This window comes from Sprattus sprattus, assembly GCF_963457725.1.
Source record: "Sprattus sprattus genome assembly, chromosome: 2".
Classification (NCBI taxonomy): domain Eukaryota; kingdom Metazoa; phylum Chordata; class Actinopteri; order Clupeiformes; family Clupeidae; genus Sprattus; species Sprattus sprattus.
Genome location: NC_137921.1, coordinates 60,717,844 through 60,739,730, shown reverse-complemented (window position 1 = coordinate 60,739,730; position 21,887 = coordinate 60,717,844). Strand labels below are relative to the sequence as shown.

Genomic DNA, 21,887 nt, shown 5'->3' with positions numbered 1-21,887 from the left:
CGTTTAGATAGAATTCTATGTGCCCTGAAATAGCTGTTCAGAGGCGTTACCAAGGTGGCTGTCGAGTGGTGAGGATTGAGGCAGAGTTAACGCTGCAAACAGATGACCTCTTCCCTGTTTGCAAGGGAGAGGGGGTACTTATCCCCCTTTATTCAGACCAGAGGAAGCCCTCACCCCATTGATGTCCATGGGAGACTTGTGGGATTACACCGAAACATTAGCAATTATTTCTCTCTGGATTTGCTATGGCTCTTTTGGAACCATTGATCATAATCCACAAGTGGTTGTGATCACTCTGTGTCTGTAGTTTGGCAGTGATATGTATTTCAGCCCATGCAGCTAGCTATGTTTACTTACTGCCTGGTTGCTAGCTAGCTAAGGTAACATTTTATATTACTAGCTAGATAACATTACAAATAATAGTTCAAATAGACATATTAAACTCAAGTTAATTTGCAACCCGAGGAGGCTCTGTGAAGACTACTGGTGAAACAACAATCACATGTCTTCTACCTTTCAAACATAGAAAAGTGCCACAAACATGAGGTTGACCTTCGACCGGTCGCTGTCCTGGTTAACCGGCCATAACATTCACTTTTTCCTTCGGATAACGCCTTGAATAGCTAAAAAGCTGTACTTTACATTAGGAAGAGATAACCTTATATAATTGTATGTTAATATTCCAACGGGTGGTAGGCACAATCAAATGATGAGGCAGGTGGCCCCCTCACTGAATATCCTAAAGGAAACTGTTGCACCACAGTTTGTTCATAGTATATTATATAAGGACAAAAATGATAGAATGCCTCACAAAGCCAAAGGTTTTCTTCGCTGTTTCTTTCTTTTTGTGTTTTCAAGTCAACAAATCAAAAAATAGAACAATAAAGCAAAGAAAAAAGAAACAACTATTAAAGCAGCACTACAGAGTTCTGTTCCAAAACTAGTGAGCAAACTACCTAAAAGGCATGCAAAAACCTTGCAATCACCACCAACAGCCCAGTTGACACTGATATAAGCTGTCCAACACACTAACTGGTGTCATGCTTTGAAAGCTTGTCTTCCATTTTTGCAGGGTATTCCAGCCCGGTAAACAGATAAACATAATGCATATCCTGGATGGCTAGTGGGAAAGGCATAGGTGTTTATCTGTACTTCACATGACCATTTGCTATCAAAATTAATTTGAAGTACTAAAACTAGTTGCCTATAAAAACATACCTCAAAAAATGTAAAATTGTTGCATAGTGTTACTTTAACATTCCAAAAAAGAACAGTGGCTTTTTTTTCCATATCCGAAAGAGTGATTCAGTTAATAACGCGTTAAACTGACAGCACTAGAAAATACATAAAGATTCTGAATGCAGAGTTCCAGTGCCAGGGATGTTGCTCATTAATATGTACACAGCCAGACAATTATTGTGTCCAGACATTTAATAACAGAGGGTAAGATTACCAGTGAACTGCAGTAATTATATAATAATAATAATTATTATTATTATTATTATTGGACTGGGTGAATGCAAACATAGTCCCTCCAAGTTGGGAAAAACATGGCTGCCACCTGTACTTTTATTATTTTGGGACTTATATATATTTATATATATATAATTGATTTCTTTGGAAGATACATTCATGCAAAAAAAGAGAACTGTTTTGAGAAGAAACTGTTAGTGTGGTGATTGTTTTGCTGCAACAAGATAAATCACAATTACATACAGTATCTTATAGTGCAGAACTGCCTGCATTTCCTTTTCAGTTATATACAGAACCTCCCACCCCCCCCCCCCCCCCCCCCAGGACAAGTTAAGGCACCTGTTCTCAAATAGTCTGTGAATGCCTCACCCACAATCACTGACTAGTCGCCTCTGATAACTCCTTTAGGCCACACTTTAGTCCACACTCAAAAAGCTATTTTCTTAAGAAGCCATATAACAGACTAAAGAAAAAAACCTATGCAATTCAATCTTCCCCAGGCACCTTCAGCTGTTTCTTCGGTCCCAAACATGTGGGCTGAATGCAGTGCAGAATCCAACAGGGTTCTCTAGGTATTACTGACATCATGTTGGTGCAGTCTCAAAACCTTGCCAAATTCCCGAGGTGTCTTTAACTCTTTCTTTCACCCTATATGCTGTTCTGGGTTAAAATATGTCCCCAAGTAGCCTGTGAACTAGGAGCTCTACCACTGATGAGCCCTTTCAGAGCCTGTAACATTTCCTTTAATCCCACTTTATGTGACCGACCTTGAAAACTGAAATCCATAAACTGTTGTGTTAGGACATGGTTACAATGGTCAGTAAATGTTAGACATAACTACCCTCTTCCAAAGTTCAATCAAAATACATGATATTGCCTTCATCAAGGACAACAACAACAGGAACATGAACATTTGAAAGTGATTTGATGCTCTCTGAATTTCAACTGATTTGAACTGGCAAGTCATTTTTCAACCCGTGGAGCAATCCTTTGTTGAACTCTGCACTTGATAACTCCTGCTGATCGAGGTTGGTTTGGTTGCTGAATTTTGAATGACAGTGGCTCACAGTGTTACTGAATGCTGCACATGCAATGAGTGTCAGCTTCCTGGTATGGAGTTCACATTAGCGGCATGCTTGTATTGCTCGCTCTAGAGGTTTATAGTATAGGGCTGTGATGCTGGGTGAGCTGTCTCACATCATGTGCCCACATCCATCCAGGTGAGCCTGTTTGGAACTGGATTCAAAAAGAAGAGTGCATGCATCAGTGGTGCGCATGCTTTTAAATCTAGCTCTGGCCTGTGGGTGTGATGTTATATAAATATTATGCTGACTTACCCCCTGACCTCTTTGAAGATCGGATTAGTCATTCTGTCACCCATAGGGCAATACAGGCTGTGATGGATGATCACACCAAAGCGGACGTAAATGTCCCTCTGCCATGTCTTTTGTTGTATCTATTCATTTTTAGGAAATCATAACAACAATACCTGCACTGAGAAAATGGTCTACTTTTCCAAAAAAGCCAATTACAAAACTTTATGTCATTCAAATGTATGTAATCTGAAATGTATATGATATGTATTTTTTTTAGTTCAAATAAATAAGTAAATCTGTTGAATGAAATCCTAACCTTTGCCTTAGGTATCTGTGCCCTGTATGGGTCATCCTCTCCATGGCCACCCAGCGAGATGAGACGGAGCCCACAGCCTGCTCTAAGCTGGCCAAGCCTGTGCACCTGCAGCACCTGGAGCGCTCATTGAGATTGGACTCCTTCTTGTGGCAAACAGCCAGTACCTTCAATGGAGACATTTCCAGGTAAATCAGACTTTTCTGAAGATTTAACACATCAATGATTGTTCCAAACTAACACTGACACAGAGGTGCTGTTACCAACGAATTGTAATGATTTTCAAAACTTTTACCACAGTTGAACCAATTGGCTATTAGATATATATTAAATGGCCATTCAACTAAAATAACATAGCTATGCATTTAATACCTGCCAAATAAATATATGGAAACTTAAATGTGAGTGTCAAGCTAGTCTGGGTATGCTAAATATGGATTGAATCATCTTGCCATGCCTCACTAAATGCCACAATTCAGAGGTTCAGGGTTGACTTGGCTGTTTCCTGCCATAGTTTGAATTGGTGATAACATGTGAACAAACAAAGCTTGGTTTATTTACGTCAGAATTTTATATGGTGGGCCATCGATCATGGAACACATAGCCTGTCATTTCTTAAAAACATTACATGGAAAATCTGGATGTCTCAAATACGTTTTGCATTCTGCTGTTTTTTTCTCTCTGCATCTTTAAACAATGTTATGTTCTAAGTTTGATGGTGATTTCACTGTAGTCTATAATAAATCACGTTTGAGCATTGTTACATGTTCTAAGTGTGTTGGTGATTTCACACTAGAGTAAATCATGTTTGAGAATTGTTACATGTTCTAAGTGTGTTGATGATTTCACACTAGTCTATATTAAATCATGTTTGAGCATTGTTACATGTTCTAAGTGTGTTGGTGATTTCACTCTAGTCTATAATAAATCATGTTTGAGCATTGTTACGTTTTCTAAGCTTGGTTTTCTGTTATGCCCCAGTGATGACAGTGAAGACTCTGTGGATGAGGGTCCCTCTCTTCTGGCCTCAGACCCAGACGCTCTTCCGCAGGCAATTAAAAAGGAACCTGCAGACCCCACAGAGTGTGGGAGAAGGAGCAGGCTCTCAGAATGTAGCCCATTGAATGGAGCTCTGCTGTTTGGTGAGTTTGAGTTTGGAGAGTCAGAGATTTTTTTTTAGCATTATGTTTCTATGTCTAACTGCCATCATAACAATCTTCTCTACAGAACAAAACAAAGGAAATTTGTACAATTTCTCCAAGTTGAAGAAGAGTAGAAAGTGGTTGAAGGTGTGTATTGTCTCAATGTCTAGTCTGTGGGCTGGAAGCATACACTCCAATATGTGGCTTGTGTCTTCTGTCCAATATTTAAAGTGTGTGCACTGTTTCTCCCTCTAGGGCATTCTCCTCGGTGATGAGACTGACTCTGAGTCTGACGTGAGTGACTCGGACTTCTCTTTGTCCAATGAAGAGCTACAAGACATGCTGCGGCTCCACAAACTCACCAGACTCCACCAGAGCAAGTTTCATGCAGACCGCGAGGTGAGAGATACAGGAATATTTCCTGTTTTCCATTAATGGTCATGAGAGAAGAACTTCACGTGTTTCTCTCTTTGTGTGACCACAGCTGCAGCAGTATCAGTATTACAGTACGGGTCTCCTCTCGTCCCACGACCCCTTCTATGAACAACAGCGCCAACTGTATGGGCCAAAGAAGAAGAAGTTTAAGGAGGAGAAAAAATGTATGAGCGTGGGCCAAAATGATCATAGAAAAAAACCTAAATAATAGATAAGAAGCAGGTGGAAAGGAGAATTGAGGACTAACAGTCTTTATTCCCCTGGCAGCAAAACTGAAGAAGGTCAAGAAAAAGAAGAAAAGAGGTGATGACCCGGGTGCAGAGGGACGGCCATATGTCACCAAAATCTTTGCCAAGTTTACTCATGATATTCCTCTTCCCATGTCCAAGAAGAAGCACTTAACCATTGAGCAACTAAACGCAAGGAGACGAAAAGTCTGGCTCACCATTGCAAAAAAAGAGAATCCAAAGGTAAAAAAGATGGCAGACACTAAATAATGTATGCGGCTGCAGTCAGATAGGCAATAGTCCCATGTCCTTTCCTAACCACCTTTCCTTGACCTCCATGGAAAACGTCATGAGGTCAAGGAAAGATGAGAATGAGAAATCATAGGGACTACGGAAAAGACTACCATGGTGCTGAGAGAATCCGGCTGCACTCTTTATCCTACTTTATTATGTGATTACGGATGCTATTGAAGTGGGTCTTTAAATGTTGCTGCCGCAAGGAATTGTGGGCATTATCTCCTTTCCTTTGTAAAGGGAGGTCCAGTGTAGCCTATGCTAAAGGAAATAAGAAAGGAAGCATGGAAGCATCTTTCCTCACACATTCAGAAAATTCGATCAGCTCTAGCACTAAGATACTTCTGGGTAATTTCACTCAGATAGGAAACCTTTTAAGCAACAAAGACTATCAGACCGCAGCCTATGTCTTGTTAACCAAAATGTGAAACTGATCTTTATTGGTATCTCTCATTCTAGGCATTTAAACAGAAAGCATCTGCGAAGAACTTCGTTTTATCAAATGCCAAAAAGGTAACACTCCACTGGTCTATTTCTTCTACTTAGGTTTGGGCAAAGTTATAATTTCTGTGATAACATTCATTTTACTATGCTTATGGAACATCATGTTATTGGTATTGAGTACAACGTATGATAGTGCCATGTAAAGGACTATGTGGGAGAAGTGAAAACGAGGGCACACCTACTAAAAATACAGAAACGGTATTCAACCCTGGACATTCAACTGGGCATGTCCATAGGCTTAAGGCTATGTTGTAGCTGAAAATATTCAATTTGCAATTATATTAATTGTAATTTGAGCTGGTGGGTGTTAGCCAACATGGACGTACATTGTGTGTCTGCTACATTTGCACATATTTTTTAATTGGAAATGTTGGTATGTTTAGGGCTATCTCCAGTCACATTTTATAGGCTAGAATAAAGCCTATTTTTATAAACAGTTGATTATCAACATCTGTCCATGCCCACAAAGGGCAAGAGCACAGATTTGCCTAACAGATGACCCCAACTAGTAGGATAATTAAATGTCTATGGTCGTGTGAAAGACTGATAAACACACCAGACTTACCCGCTAGTCGCCCAGGCTATGCACTAGATAGTTCTAGGGTCCAGGACAGTCCACCTCATGAAATTGTAAGAGAAGCTTTCACAGCACAAAGTCACCAACTGTATATTGCCAAAGGACACAATGTGCATGTTAGCAAGCTTTTATTAATACAAACTGTGCTGTTGTTACCAATGTTTTTGCATACCTTTAAGGCAATTCTCACTTCTGCTAAAAATATCAGAGGAAGGAATAGGAGGTTAACTTCTGAAATGTACAAACCAATGCTATGTCTCACTGAGGTGTAGTTCAAAGTACTGTTGCAGTGAATGGTAGTAAAGGGTGTTGGTTAGGATGCACTCCATGATAAGAAGAGAAACTGAACCGTCATTATAATGTGTTAATATTGGCATTGGAATCCATTGACTTCATTCAATATTAGTGTCGTCTTCAAACCTGTTGGGTGCTCTTACATCTCAATGTTGACTGCAACCTCTAAAGGTCTTATAACTTAGGCCACACTATGCTTTCAGCTATTAAAGTTTAACTGGCCAATAGTTATATGTTGTTACTTTTGTATCCCATATCATTCATCCCAACTACCAGTATTAAATATTAGTCGTGAGAACATGCCCCATTTTATTGTGTGTGTGTGTGTGCTTGATTGTGTGTTTGTGCACATTCTTTTTGGGCTTCAGTTGGCACACCAATGCATGCGCGAGGTCCGCCGGGCTGCCATCCAGGCCCAGAAGAACTGCAAAGAGACTCTGCCACGTGCCCGTCGGCTCACCAAGGAGATGCTGCTGTACTGGAAGAAGTATGAGAAGGTGGAGAAGGAGCACCGCAAGCGTGCAGAGAAAGAAGCCTTGGAGCAGCGCAGGCTGGATGAGGAGATGAAAGAGGTATATACTACAAATGACATAGTAATGTGTATCTATGCAAACACACACTCTGAACTGGCCTTGTGGTGTTCATTGGCCAGCACTTCACTGGTTTAAATCATTTTGGTAGTGTGTTTTCCTCTGCAGTGATTTATTGCAAGTGACACCTACCCTCTGACTCTTTAGGTTGACCTGCCTTGAGTATATAGTGCATCACTGTCTGCGTAAAGAAACCATTAGCACCTTGTTTTCTCATGTGTGTTTGCAGGCAAAGAGACAACAGAGAAAGCTGAACTTCCTCATCACCCAGACGGAGCTGTATGCTCACTTTATTGGGGGCAAACAGGACAGCACCCAGGATGAGATCCTGAAGAAGCTGGAGGACAAGTCTTCCCAGAGGCAGATCGATATTGGCGGAGGGGTCGTCGTGAACATGGGCCAGGAGGATTATGGTAGGAGCAGATCTACCCTGACTGCCTTGGACAGGATTATGAGTGGCGTTTGAATGGTTCCTCAATCCTCTAGATTTCTAGAACTGGCTCTGATAGCTCTGGTGGCATTTTTGTCGTCACAAATGATGACTGCATGTGAATGTTCAAATAGCAATGACCTCTCCCGCATTACAAAACACATGAGGATGTTGCATTTATTTTTAGATACTGGATTTGGAGCTGTCCTACCCTTTTGACTTAACATGAGATTGCTGTTCTCACAAGAAAAAACAGTTTTCTCTGCAGGGTACCCATTTTTTGCAAACTCAAATAGTCCACTTTATGCCAAAATGTTAAAAACACAATGGCTTTGTCATAGCCAGCACAGACAAGGACAGGTATGTCAACTAATTTGGATTTTTACCCATTGATACACCTTCATTTCCAAAATGGAAAATATGTTCCCTATGTAATGAATACAAGTTTGGGCACTGATAAGTACCCTAACACATAAACAATGGGACACTGGTAACGTTAGTGTTCTTTTACACTTCAGATTTTACTGACAAGATTTAACTGACAATTTTACTGTCAGATTTTACTGACTTTGGCTGACCGTGTCTAATTACAATTTCTTTTGATCATATGGACATGTTTTAACTATTTAGGTGTTGTACAGACAGATTTTAAAGGACTAAAAGTCTGGTGTGACGTTATAATTCTGAACAGGGAGCATAGTGATTAGTTGATGCTCACTGCATACAATTGTGGGATTTTTCATGGAGTGAAGTGTTACTGCCTTTGGAGCTTTGGAGCATATTGAAACGGAACCCATGATTTGTATTTATGAAGGTGGGCTAAAAGTGAATTACACCCTGAAACTCTAAGGGCCACCAAATCGCAGCCTGAAAATAAGAACCCATAAAACTAGCCATTCCTTCATGATGGGACTGGGACCTAATGTAAAATGATTAAGTGCTGTTGCTTCAAGCTTACCAAAAGTTCTACCCAGTAAGAAGTGTAATTGCATTTTGACTGTCAACTGCAATTTTCACTTTTATGTACCCCTCCACAGATTGTGATTACTACAAGTCTCAAGCTTTGAGAAATGCCAAAGAGGCCTACAAGATCAGATTTTACTGACTTTGGCTGACCGTGTCTAATTACAATTTCTTTTGATCATATGGACATGTTTTAACCATTTAGGTGTTGTACAGACAGATTTTAAAGGACTAAAAGTCTGGTGTGACGTTATAATTCTGAACAGGGAGCATAGTGATTAGTTGATGCTCACTGTATACAATTGTGGGATTTTTCATGGAGTGAAGTGTTACTGCCTTTGGAGCTTTGGAGCATATTGAAACGGAACCCATGATTTGTATTTACGAAGGTGTTCTAAAAGTATGTTACACCCTGAAACTCTAGGGGCCACCAAATCGCAGCCAGGAAATAAGAACCCATAAAACTAGCCATTCCTTCATGATGGGACCTAATGTAAAATGATTAAGTGCTGTTGCTTCAAGCTTACCAAAAGTTCTACCCAGTAAGAAGTGTAATTGCATTTTGACTGACAACTGCAATTTTCACTTTTATGTACCCCTCCACAGATTGTGATTACTACAAGTCTCAAGCTTTGAGAAATGCCAAAGAGGCCTACAAGATCCAACAGACAAGGGTACATTGAGTCATAAAGTGTCATTGGTTTAATAATCAAAGAAGGATGCCTCTTTTATATTTCTCATGTTCCATTTCCCTGTTGCAGACCAGAATATTTGATGATGAGGCTAAGGACAGTCGCTCCGCATCTCTCCATGTGGCCAGCATATCTGGCTTTGGGGAAAGCTACAGCTTGGCTAACCCATCGATTCGTGCAGAGGAAGACATTCCACAGCCCACCATCTTTGATGGATTGCTCAAGGGCTATCAGCTGAAAGGCATGAACTGGCTAGCTAACCTGTATGAGCAGGTAAACTCCAGATGTGTATGTTGTTTTGTATATAAATTATTGAATAAGATCTTACAGTGAATTAACCCCTCTCTTTACAGGGCATTAATGGCATCCTTGCAGATGAGATGGGTCTAGGCAAAACAGTCCAGAGCATTGCTCTGTTGGCTCACCTTGCAGAGGTAGCTATGACCTTTTTCATGACAAATGCCAAGTCGTTGTTGTTGTTATGATGAATATAATTTTTCTAAACTAGACCACGATTCGTTATGTAGATAGTCATATTTTGTGTTGTGATGTTGTGAGTTTCATTACCCCCCTGTCATTTTCTATCGCGCTGTGTCTTAATGATGCCTCTACTTCTTTCTTTCTTGCGCCTGTGGCTGTGCTGCATCTTGTTCTGTGGTTTCATTATAGCGTGACAACATTTGGGGACCATTCCTCATTATTTCACCTGCCTCAACTCTCAATAATTGGCACCAGGAATTCTCCCGCTTTGTGCCTAAATTCAAGGTAAGGATGCAGAATTTGATGTGTATTATGATTTCTTTATCATTTTCTTTGTCCTTATATCAGCCTCATCAACTGACAATTATGTCATGTGTCTTTGTCTCATGTGTCTCATTGTGGAATGTGACATCCTGTAAAAAGACCCTGTAAAAATCAGCTACACAGGAGTGATGGTGGCAGAATATGGGCCTTTTGCTCCAATGGAGATATTCCAATCAACAATATCCAGATGTAATAGGGGTTCACGTTACGTTAATAATGCCTACACTATATTTCTGAACAATTTGTGGTTATTTGAATTGAGAAAATTATATTTTACGATTTAACGATAATGAGCATATAAGTGGAATCATCCAATTGAACTGCACCAATCATCCAATTGAACTGTCGCTATGTGTTGAACTCACCATTAAATAGACAGGTCAGCATGTCCTAACTAGACAGCAGCTGAAGTCACAGATTCTAATCTAAACATTTTGATCAGAATCTACCATGACAAGATAGATCAAGTTCAGATCCACCATGACAACATTAGCCGTCATAGCTAACTAGGTACTTTCCTTATGTTAGTTGTTCATTTGCTAGGTACTAAGGTGACCACATTTTTGGAAGCAAAATGGCAGAATGGGACTTATATAATAATAAACCAAAATAAATGTATTTTAAAAATGTAAATGTAAAAACAATGGTATTCTGATATGAGTGGTTAATATATGTTCTGCCTTACCCTCATCTTCGTCGCATATATATATATTCACATACTCATTGTCCCTGTGTCATTTTGATTATTATAATGAATCAATTCATAATTTCTTAAGGTGTTACCATACTGGGGTAATCCTCATGACAGAAAGGTCATCAGGAAGTTCTGGAGCCAGGTAGGACACAAATACCAATCTAAGATGTATATTTGTGAGTTTGTATGAGTTTGACAGAACAACATTATTTAATCTTTCCTGTGCCCCTGCAGAAAACTCTGTACACCCAGAACGCCCCCTTTCACGTCGTCATAACTAGCTACCAGCTCGTTGTCCAGGATGTCAAGTATTTCCAGCGGGTGAAGTGGCAGTATATGGTGCTGGATGAGGCCCAGGCCCTGAAGAGTAGCACCAGGTACTGAAAAGTCTGCAACTCCTCATGTTTCTTATCCCAAAGCCCCAAGGCCCTCGACACCTGAGGTTGTTGGATGGTGTGGAAATGGTCCCCTTTCCTTCCCATGTTCAGACCTGCCTCTCAGTCCATTTTGCCACTGCTCATGAACAACCACTCTTGATCTGATGGGTGGCGCAGTTACAGCAGTGCAAATGTGTGTCAGATTTCCTTTGAAAGAACCTTGTTCCTGAAAGGGTTTTTGTGGTGAAAGATCATAAAGTGTTCCTTTGGCCCGGTGAAGTCGGATGAAGATAGACCTCAAGAATACATGTATACATCTGTGATACATGCATTTAGCTGAAATGAACTGGTGTTTTTTCTCCTCTTCTGTTTTGTCAGTGTAAGATGGAAGATACTTTTACAGTTCCAGTGCAGAAATAGACTTCTACTCACAGGAACTCCCATTCAGAACACCATGGCTGAGGTAAGACCCTTTGGTGTCTTCAGAGACTGTGTGTATTTGCGGTGCCTCTTTTTGAAACGGCACAACTAGTCATACAAATAAGGATGATGATGATAATCATAATGATGATGATGATGATGATGATAATAATAATAATAAGCATTCCCTCCTCAGCTGTGGGCCCTTCTCCATTTCATCATGCCTACTCTGTTTGACTCACATGATGAGTTCAATGAGTGGTTCTCAAAAGACATCGAAAGCCACGCAGAGAATAAGTCTGCCATCGATGAGAGTGAGTTGACTGCTTGACCTGCTCCAGTTAAATATCAGCTCCTAAGAGTATAAGAGTTGTGACACACACACACACACACACACACACACACACACACACACACACACACACACCACACCACACACACACACACACACACAAACAAACAAACAAACAAACAAACAAACAAACAAACAAACAAACAAAGAGAGAGAGAAAAGCGAACAGGAAACTCAGGACCAGAGCCTGGATACAACCCACCTTACTAAAGTGTAAATCTTAAGAAAATATCACAAATAGTTTTTGTCATACTGGGGGGGGGGGGACTTAAATAGTGAATTTTGAGTACATTGAGACCTGAAAGTTTATCATAATTGCATTTGCGCATTATATGCTCTTGCCCACTACTGATAACTGTCTGACAATAGTGATGTCCCTGTCAGGAGATTAGGAAACATTAACATTATTCCATTATCCTGCCTTAGCAGTACACAAACACACCAAAGATGGAATCAAATTAAAAAAAAAACATCAACAACTCTATTCAAAGGCAATTCAATATAAACAACAATAACAAGATGGTGTTAGCTCGTGGTAGCCAATGACTGGGAAAAGCCTGTTCAAATGATGTGTATGTTTTGACTTGTGTACTGTGTTGGAGGAACTTTTGTAATCCTGCGTCTTTTTTTGCCATGGTAATGAAGACCAGCTCTCCAGACTTCACATGATCCTTAAACCATTCATGCTTCGCCGAATCAAGAAAGATGTTGAGAATGAGTTGTCAGATAAGGTAATCCACATTGTCCCATTTTATCACAGTGTGTAACCCTAGACATTTAAACTGTTTGAAGGACCTCATATTCTATTCTGTTTCTAAAAGCATGTGTATGTTGCAAAACCTTTAAACCCATTTTATCTCTAAAAAAAGTTGATTGCTATCCCTATGCTAACAGTGAAAAATAGCGGACTACAAAGCAAGTCACTTAACTAATGCGTCACCAGTTTCACAAGGTGAGCAGATGCTAACCATAGCTAGCTTTACCGAACAGATATCACAAGTGTTCTCACAACAACCAGGCAGTTAAGTAAACACATTGATTACCTCAAGATAAGATAGCTGCAATCTATTGCATATAAAAATAAATCAAATGTTTTATGCACTAGAGCTGTAATGTTATGTTCCATTAGAAACTGTGGGGTGAGCGTTAAGAATCGTCTGTAACCATGGATACAGTCCCACATCCTGTTTGAGACACATGCACAGTGGCGGACCTAGTCATTTGGGGGCCTAAGGCGAACATAGCCAGGGGCCCTCTTCATCCGTCCTTTTAATGCAAAAAAAAAAAAAGGGCCACCTCAAAGCAGGGGCGGACTGGGGGGAAAAAGTGGCCCGGGAGTTGTCTGTCAGAGCGGCCCACTTAATATACGGCGCGTTGCCCGCTCAATGTATGCAAAATACAGTTCACATAATTTTGGATGATTACAAAGAAATAACATTATATATGTTTTTTAATAACATTTGGATCCACAAATTTGCCTGGATGGACACATGGAATAAAATGATACTGGCTATTGTAACACTCCAAGGTAGGTATAGTTTGCTAGATGAATATGCTTAACTCTGGGCTAGTATCAGATGGTTAGGCCTATATGTATAACTACAGAGCCTTTAGGAATAAATGTCAGCAGAGAAAGAGTACACAATTTTTTTGATAATGATTAGGGCGACCTACATTAAGCAATATCAATTTTTTTGTAGGCTGATTAACTCATACAGCAATACCTTTTTGTATAGTAGATGGCAGCACACAATCAAAATATTTCCCCTCTACCTACATAGCTACAGTAGCTAGTTATATGGAAGAAAGTTGCATTCAGGAGCCTTCATAAGCAAACATGATTTGGCTCCACATTAAATTATCCCACTTTTTCATTATCCACATGTCTCAAATGTTGTATGATGCAACATAGCTTTACAGGACACATAAAATATGTCCAGTAACAACTTAAAGAAGGGGGCAACATATAAGTCAAAACCAACTATATTTATTGACTGATCTCGAAAGTATTGGCTTACAAAAGCTAAATAAGTCTTCACAAAGAAAATAACTCAGTGTTAGGGCAAAAAGTGAACATTCACACTGTACAACCTATGAAAAGTGACAGTGGTAGCCTACAGATAAAGAAATACAGACCACATTAGCCACTTCACAGCGTGCTAGCCATGATTTTCTTTCGTTCCAATTCTTGGATGTAGGGTTCCACCCTTTGTAGAAACCTGTTGAATCGATACAACTGGTGTAGGAAGTCCTAATTGTTTTATTGTCAATTTATCTTAATTAGTACGCCGACAGAGAAAAAAAATCTCCTTTTCCTGAAAGCAGTTCGTCGCCACAATCACCCTTAAGGTCCGCCGCCACTGGTTTGAACTTTATTGTAGAAATGAACAGAACAGAACATACGATGGGGTGTAAACATCAGTGGTAATGGTAGTGTTGCATGCTGGGTGTGTGATTATGTGTGTGTGTGTGTGTAGGGGTGTTAAAGGTGTCTACGAGCGAGACACGCAAGTATTAGGCTAGAGTGATTGACATTTAATAACAAATAAACATAGTAAGACTGACGGAGGAGATTAGAAAATAGTAAGAAAATAGTAACCATGAGTGTGAATACAGGTCACTAGGAGTAGTATAAATAGCAGACAGTGATTCCTATTGGATATCATTAGAGGTATATAATGTATTCGGTGAAGCAAGGAAGACTGTTGCAACCGACGATATCTGCGGTAGGGCCGGTTGGTTATAGACTTGGGCCATCCCATCAGCCCATCGGCCCATCGGCGCCTGGGTGGGCAATTTATCGTGGGCCTTCTGCTGGGTGAGGGCCTAAGGCAGTTGCCTAGTTCGCCTCTATGGTAGGTCCGCCACTGCACATGCACATGCTGTTTGTAGTCCGTCTTTTTTTTGTGTAGAGACACAATGAAGTCCGTCTGGTTTCTGCTTAAGCATATTTGTAGCAGCATCTTTATTTTTATGAGACAAGAGAACCGTTTGTTAAAAAAGGCTGACTGATATCTATGTTTTACCTCACCACATGGTTTGCCTGGGTTTTCTACTGGCATTGTTTCGCTCACACCTTATTTCAACTGATTTTGTGAAAATCCATTCATTTTTCCATAGAGTTTTTTTCTTTGGAACCGGCAAGTGTTAAAATGCTGCATTGTAAAACTTCAAATGCCCAGTCAAATAGCAAACTCCATTGCAATCAAAAGCCTAACCACAGTTTTGTTTTGCTACATAAAAAGCAGTGTCAGGATACATCAAGGCCTTATCTTGTCTGTGAACCAGACTGTGGTATTGTGTGTTGCTACACTGTCAGAAAAGGTCATGGAAAGGTTATGTGTATTGTGATGGGTGAGAGTTTAAGTTGGTGCCAACAAGATCATTCAAAATTTGATATTTTCCCATTTCAGATTGAGATCCTGACATATTGCAACCTCACCAGCAGACAGCGTCTCCTGTACCAAGCTCTGAAGAATAAGATCTCCATAGAAGACCTGCTGCAGTCGTCTATGGGATCCTCTCAACAGGCCCATAACAGCAACCTCACCAGCAGCCTCATGAACCTTGTCATGCAGTTCAGGAAGGTTGGTAAAGCCACTGCTTATTGGCTTTTGAACTTGTTGGTTTTCAGTCTGTAGTCAGTCACTTTCAACACAACTCTTGGGTAACACTATATTTGGATAGTCCAAATAAACTTTACAAAAGGTTTGTTGAAGTTCAGTCTTCCCAATTGTTCACTGAACATCACCTTAACCAAACCAAACATCTTACCTAAACAATAAATTGTGGTTAAAAAAGAGTTCCAACAGATAGTTTGTTTATATTCTGAGCATCTGAATATAGTCTATAGGGGACCGTCCAAGTAAAGCTTGACCGCTCTGGTTCATCTTTTCTAGGAGGTGTGTGAAGTAATGGTTTCTTTTGTCTTAAAGGTGTGTAATCACCCAGACCTGTTCGAGAGGCAGGAGACCCGCTCTCCCTTTCACATGACTCTCAGGCCTTTCCTCCTTTCTAAGTTCATGTTCCGACAAGGCCTTCTACACACATCAACCCAGAACAGGATTAAGTAAGGGCTAAATGAAGGCCTTTTCTACATTTTCTAGGAGAATAGATTATGGATATTTATTGGTGTGGAAGTTGACATTGAAGTTTTAAATTTCCTACCCAATTTCTGTATTTATCTCGATCATAGGTTGCTTCAGGTTTTGCTTTCTCCATTCTCTCCACATAACATTCAGCAGTCCCTGTTTCACAGAAAAGGTAAGTGCACGTTCTCCTAAATCCTGTGCCAATCCTGTACAATTTCGTCATGCTTTTTTTTGTTCATATGCTGGTAAAATGATGCTTTTTCTCTTGTTCATACGTTGTATGAACGTAGTACAACATTTTGTCTATGACCAGCTTCTGATGAAGTTGTACCATTGCTATTGACAGCTTGAGCAGCTGCTCATGACGTATCCGGAATTTTTTTATAAACTCCCTTCTAATGTTATGCCCAATCTATGTGAGAGTTTGAATGCAACTCTTCCGACTTATTATGTGTACGTTTAGGTCAACCCTTACCTGTCTTATTATGTGTACGTTTAGGTCAACCCTTACCTGTCTTATTATGTGTACGTTTAGGTCAACTGTATGTGGACCATAGACCTGCATGTTTATAGCCCTCTGTTGAAGTAAAGGTTAAAATCAGTTTGCACATCTATGTCTGGTCTGTGACCCAGTCTGAGTACTTTTGGGATCCACTCCTGTCACTTCCTGTAGAGAAAATGGAATTGGATTCAGATTCTGATGAGGAGAGACAAACATTATAGAAAAGTTACGATTGCGATTACAAGAATGGTGAAAAGGCGTTAGTGTCCTCAAAGACAGACTGATGCCTTGTTTGTCTGATCAAAAACATTGTCTGTAAATTGTTTTGTTCAAGGCATACCGTGGTTATCTCATTTTGCCTGGCCAAAGTGTGTGGCTTTTTTGGGGGTTGTCCTTATTATTGTTACTATAGTTATACCAGTAAGGCCTTACCACAGGCCTTTTGCGTGGCATGGGTAAAGGTTGTTCTCTTTTCCTGTATCTTATACTGCTTTGTTGTAGTAAGGTGTCATTAGTTACAACCTTAAAAAGTGAACACAAACATAATACATCATATTACACAAACCAAAGGAGCAAGTATAACAAAATTAAACTGACAATACAGAGGACCATCACTCCATGGTCCATGTTTTTTTGATTAGAGTTAAATCAAGCCCAGAGTAAATGTTTTTAACCATAGGGTCAAAATGTCACCCTGCATGTTATTTGAATAGTGGCTGGTTGAAACCACATTTCTGTATTCTTTTACTTACATCCCATCAAGTTGTCACTCCACTACTGACTACATGTGTCTGTCCCTCTGTCTGTCTGCTTAGGTGATGATGAGGGGAGTTGCTTCTCATTCCTGCGTTTCATCGACGTCTCCCCATCAGAGATGTCCAACATCATGCTACAGGGCACTCTCATTAGGTTGGTGACATTTGTTTACTTCTGGTGCTGTAGTGTCTTGTGTTTTCAGTGTTTGATTGGGGCGCTTTATGTTCGTCTAACTTTTTCTCACTCTCAACAGATGGTTAGCAATTTTTCTGGCCCAGAAGTCCTCCTACCGGCTTCACACTCGCCGACTGTGGGCCGTGGAGAACCAGGCCCAGAACCGGACGCTAAACACAAAGGACCTGATTATGTGGCTCAACACACCCACCTCTTTCCCAAACACATATGATAGTCCTGCTCTTCAGGTGAGCCACATCTCCTTTCACACCTAAATAAATAAGATTTCTCAAAGTGGGTCTTTCATACAGGATTACACAAGAGCAACCGAGCAGAGCAACTTTCAGTGACTTTACTCTCAGTGACCATGCCATACATAGAGAGGACTTTCACTTTCACTTTCACTCATACATGCTCATGACATGCTCATAAACAAGGTTCTGACCTCTGACCTCAGGATGTGAAAGAGTTTACACACCTCAGTAGCAAAACAAAACCATATGAAGCAGAATGATTCTGTTTCAGTGCCACAAATCTGGACATAACCATTGCCAGATTTTGTCATGAGGGTTGACAGGAGGCAACGTGGGATCCTGTCGACTTGTACTCGCAAGGAAACATGATATAACACATAATAACAATAACAATTGAAAAACATGTTCAGAATACTGAAAGTAATGAGTCTAAATAGATAAATAGGCTAGGGCAGACGTGCCAAAGAGGCTGATTAGTATGTCACCATATAACGCTCAAAAACTGGCTTTAGACTGTAGTGAAACCATATAAAGATTGCTGCTCACATCACAAAAGCAAACATGAATATACTACATCCTCTACCCTGATCAAGACCCAAAATGAATATACTACATTCCTATACATTTGTACATAGCTTGGAAATCACAATCAGCCTGAGGTTCTCTCTGGGACCATGGGGAAGGTTGGAGCAAGCAAGCAGGTGTGGAGGAATGCAGGATATGGTAATTAGTTCAACTGGGATCAGGCTATGGTGTGTCTCAGGGCACTGGGGTTGCTATGAACACAAACAATGGAAGTGTTTTGGTGTGAGAGGATCAGAGAGAGGTCCTCTGATAAACTTTGGAAGTCTGGCTGTCTATTGGGTAGATTTGATGGTTGTCAGTGAGATGATGTCAGTGTGCATTCTGCCTTACAGTGGTCTCAAAGCTGTGTATGTGGACTGCACTTTCAGGCCTCCGCTTAAAAACATAAGTCAATAAATAAAAAGCCATGAACACTGATGCTGTCATCAGGCACGGAACACTGAGGAAACAACTAAATAATATAATATCAACTAAATCATCTTAAGCAGCATTGAGCGCTTGAGTGATCTATCAAAGTGTGTCAAATACAAAGGCACAAGATGGCTTCCTTTGTTATTAAACAGTAATATCTATATATATGTCTCTATACCCATTTGGTGCTAACTGTAATGATGACCTTCACGTTCTTATGCTGCAGCACAAAATGTGCACATTGTGTTTCCTTTTTAAATGATTTGTTCATGTTTATTTTACGGTTTCAGGATCTGGTGTTCACCAGGCATCAGCCAGGGTTGTTGAGACCCATGGATGTACCTGGCCATTCCAGACTTTCTTCAGCTCCTGCTCCAAGACCTTGCCAGCCCTCTCAATTGCCCAAATTCCTCTTCGTTGCTGTGCCAAGGGTATGTTATATAGCACAAGTAGTACAATACAAAGTCAGGAAACGATATACTGAATTTTCCAGAATATTAAAGGCACCCAGTGCAACATTAGAGGCTTGAGACTTGAAAAATAAACATTCAATTTCTAGTCTTTTTTACACGTAGTAAGTTTCAATAACTCCATACCATTACATATCGACATTAAAGGAGCAAGGATGAGAAGTCGTTGTGTGGTGAGAACTGATAGAAAATCGCGCTGCCAGCGCCACCGGTGGGGAGAAGCCATTTTTTTTTTCAGACCTTGTCAGTTTTGAGTGTAGCATCATTAATCTTGGTTCCTGTTCCTCAGGTGACAGCACCTCCCATGGAGCGCTACTGTGATGACCGCAGTGCTGAGTATGAATGGAGACGAATGCGGTCCGGAAATAGTGCAGCTGATAAGCAGTGTGTTCTGTATGGATCGCCTGAGCTGGCCTCAGCCTGGGCGCGTCGTTCCCAGGTCTTTCATACAGAGTTCTATGGTGGAGTAATGGCACAGTACCCAAGACATGGTTGGTCTTTCATCAGGATACCAGGTACGGAGGGATAGGAGGTTCTGGGATTGACTGTTGCTAACAAACTGGTGTGCGCACATTAAGACCAAAACAAGAGGCAGGCAGATTATTATGGTAAACCAATAAATAGAATAAAAAATGGTAAACTTCACATGGAAGTAGAAGGAAAAGCCATCCTTGTCGTCATTGCATTATACAAAAGTCCACAACCAAATTTAAGGTTAAAGTAACAGTATGCAAGAATTTACCATTTTTTTTAAAGACGCAAAATTATGCCCAGCCCATTATCTGATTTACTGCGTTCAAAAAGCGTGTTACATTTGTTATGTACATTTGTTATGCAATGTGTTACATTGTTCATTTGTGTCTTCTTTGGGCAAGTTAGGCCTAAAACGTCTACTCTAAACAAAAATAGACTGCATTGTGATATTTTAGTGCATTATTATTACTTAAATATTGATAATAGTCCTAAGGCGATAATGTATTAGTCGTATCAGCTTGCAGATCACTGATGGCTGTTGATACAATTATTTTTTAATAAGATTACATCAGGATTTCAAGTGTAAATGTTTACCAAAATCTGGCAAAAGGGCCATGTCCATAACCGCATTGACTGAAGTTCCAATTGAAACCTTTTCTCTCCAAATATTTGTTTTCAGACAAAGAGACTCTAATTACACACAGTGGGAAGCTGCATACCTTGGATAAGTTGCTGTGCAGACTGAAGTCCCAAGGTCATCGTGTCCTCATCTATTCTCAGATGACTCGAATGATTGACTTGCTGGAGGTGAGTATATTCAGAGCAAAAAGAAGGCCTTTAAACACATCTTTAGTGAGAAATCTGACTATTGTCTCCCAGGCAGAGTTGTCTCCCAGATCTCTAGTCTAAGAACAGATGCTCTTAGTAAAAAGTCAAAAATTCAAATAAAGAAATGTGACTTTCGAACCACTGTTTAAAGAAGTAAAATATCACGGCATGTCAGAACAAATCAAGTTCAAATCTTTTGTCAACTATTATCAACATAAATAGCACCAAGCATTCCTGGGAATTGGTTCAAGTTGGTAGCTCTCCACAGAAAAGCATGTCCTCTTGTAAAATACCGCTCCAACGATAACGCAAAAAAAATGAATTTAAGTAATATTCGGTAGTATGACATTACCACTGCTGTCATTCCTTTGCTTGAGAACTTCTCATTTTGTCCACTAATATCGCCGCAGAGTACAACGTTAGCTTCAAATTGATGACGCTGTAAAGTTCGAACAAGATAAGATATTATTTACATGATCTGTCTGTTATGCCTATTTATACATTTTATATTGTGTTTAAAACATCTAATTTCAATCATACATTTTTTTTTACTTGGTTCTCAACAAAAAATTGTGGATTAGCTTCAACTTGAAACAATTTTGCATTTTGACAATAAGATCAGCAGAATCTAAACACTGTTTAAGAAATTGTGTCAATGAAGAGCCTGTCTTTAGATAATATATAATACCATATCTTTACTTTCACCCTGTCAGGAGTACATGAATTACCGCAAGCACACCTACATGCGCCTCGATGGTTCATCCAAGATTTCAGAACGACGGGATATGGTTGCTGACTTTCAGAGCAGGTGAGTAGTCAGCCACACCTCTAAGGACAGTCTGTGGCTTAAAGGCAGAGTCCGCTATTCTGTTTATTTAAGTTTTCTAACCAATTAAATTACACTCCTCCCCACCATGCTCTTCAATACATATGTTGATTGGATGGATTTGTTTATGGCTTGGTCCGAACCCCTATGTTTGTTTCGCATTGACAGTGCCAGGACTGTGTACAAACACAGTTTGGTCTTTTGAGTGCAGACAATTAACAGAAGGGAAAGCTAGAAGAAGAGCCATTTGTTGAGTTTGACAAAAATTGTATTGGATTGTAATCATGGTCTTTACCTTTATAAATATCCCCCAAATGTCACAGTGGCTGTTTAGCTGTGTGTCTCCACCACTCCTCCGCCTTTTTCCGATGATGGCATGGCTCTGATGTGATGACTGTAACCCTTTGTTTTCCTAATAGGACGGATATCTTTGTCTTTCTCCTGAGTACAAGAGCAGGAGGTCTAGGCATTAACCTCACAGCTGCTGATACAGTGAGTTTGAGACTGTCAAGGCTCTTTCTGCAAGATCATGCTAGTAAACTGTAACTCTGGGTAGTGGTATGCTTGAAACACAGTTTGTAATGTGTTTCATTATATTTCCAGGGCCTTTTCACAATTT

At 40.1% G+C, this 21,887-nt stretch overlaps 1 protein-coding gene across 1 annotated transcript in view; it reads left to right on the top strand.

Annotated features, from left to right (window-relative positions):
• ino80 (INO80 complex ATPase subunit) overlaps positions 1 to 21,887 on the top strand; it is a 31,948-nt gene that overhangs the window by 2,476 nt on the left and 7,585 nt on the right. Inside the window, exons 2-29 of the mRNA XM_080833594.1 lie at positions 3,117 to 3,290; positions 4,084 to 4,244; positions 4,330 to 4,391; positions 4,500 to 4,643; positions 4,729 to 4,843; positions 4,947 to 5,149; positions 5,660 to 5,713; positions 6,944 to 7,147; positions 7,395 to 7,578; positions 9,165 to 9,232; positions 9,320 to 9,523; positions 9,604 to 9,684; positions 9,920 to 10,015; positions 10,831 to 10,890; positions 10,983 to 11,125; positions 11,504 to 11,588; positions 11,742 to 11,859; positions 12,543 to 12,628; positions 15,311 to 15,484; positions 15,833 to 15,966; positions 16,093 to 16,160; positions 17,306 to 17,399; positions 17,500 to 17,668; positions 18,961 to 19,101; positions 19,430 to 19,655; positions 20,294 to 20,421; positions 21,156 to 21,250; positions 21,688 to 21,760. Of these exons, the coding sequence (XP_080689720.1) occupies positions 3,148 to 3,290; positions 4,084 to 4,244; positions 4,330 to 4,391; positions 4,500 to 4,643; positions 4,729 to 4,843; positions 4,947 to 5,149; positions 5,660 to 5,713; positions 6,944 to 7,147; positions 7,395 to 7,578; positions 9,165 to 9,232; positions 9,320 to 9,523; positions 9,604 to 9,684; positions 9,920 to 10,015; positions 10,831 to 10,890; positions 10,983 to 11,125; positions 11,504 to 11,588; positions 11,742 to 11,859; positions 12,543 to 12,628; positions 15,311 to 15,484; positions 15,833 to 15,966; positions 16,093 to 16,160; positions 17,306 to 17,399; positions 17,500 to 17,668; positions 18,961 to 19,101; positions 19,430 to 19,655; positions 20,294 to 20,421; positions 21,156 to 21,250; positions 21,688 to 21,760 (3,513 nt within the window). The 5' untranslated portion in view covers positions 3,117 to 3,147. The remainder of the gene's footprint in view (positions 1 to 3,116; positions 3,291 to 4,083; positions 4,245 to 4,329; positions 4,392 to 4,499; positions 4,644 to 4,728; positions 4,844 to 4,946; positions 5,150 to 5,659; positions 5,714 to 6,943; positions 7,148 to 7,394; positions 7,579 to 9,164; positions 9,233 to 9,319; positions 9,524 to 9,603; positions 9,685 to 9,919; positions 10,016 to 10,830; positions 10,891 to 10,982; positions 11,126 to 11,503; positions 11,589 to 11,741; positions 11,860 to 12,542; positions 12,629 to 15,310; positions 15,485 to 15,832; positions 15,967 to 16,092; positions 16,161 to 17,305; positions 17,400 to 17,499; positions 17,669 to 18,960; positions 19,102 to 19,429; positions 19,656 to 20,293; positions 20,422 to 21,155; positions 21,251 to 21,687; positions 21,761 to 21,887) is intronic.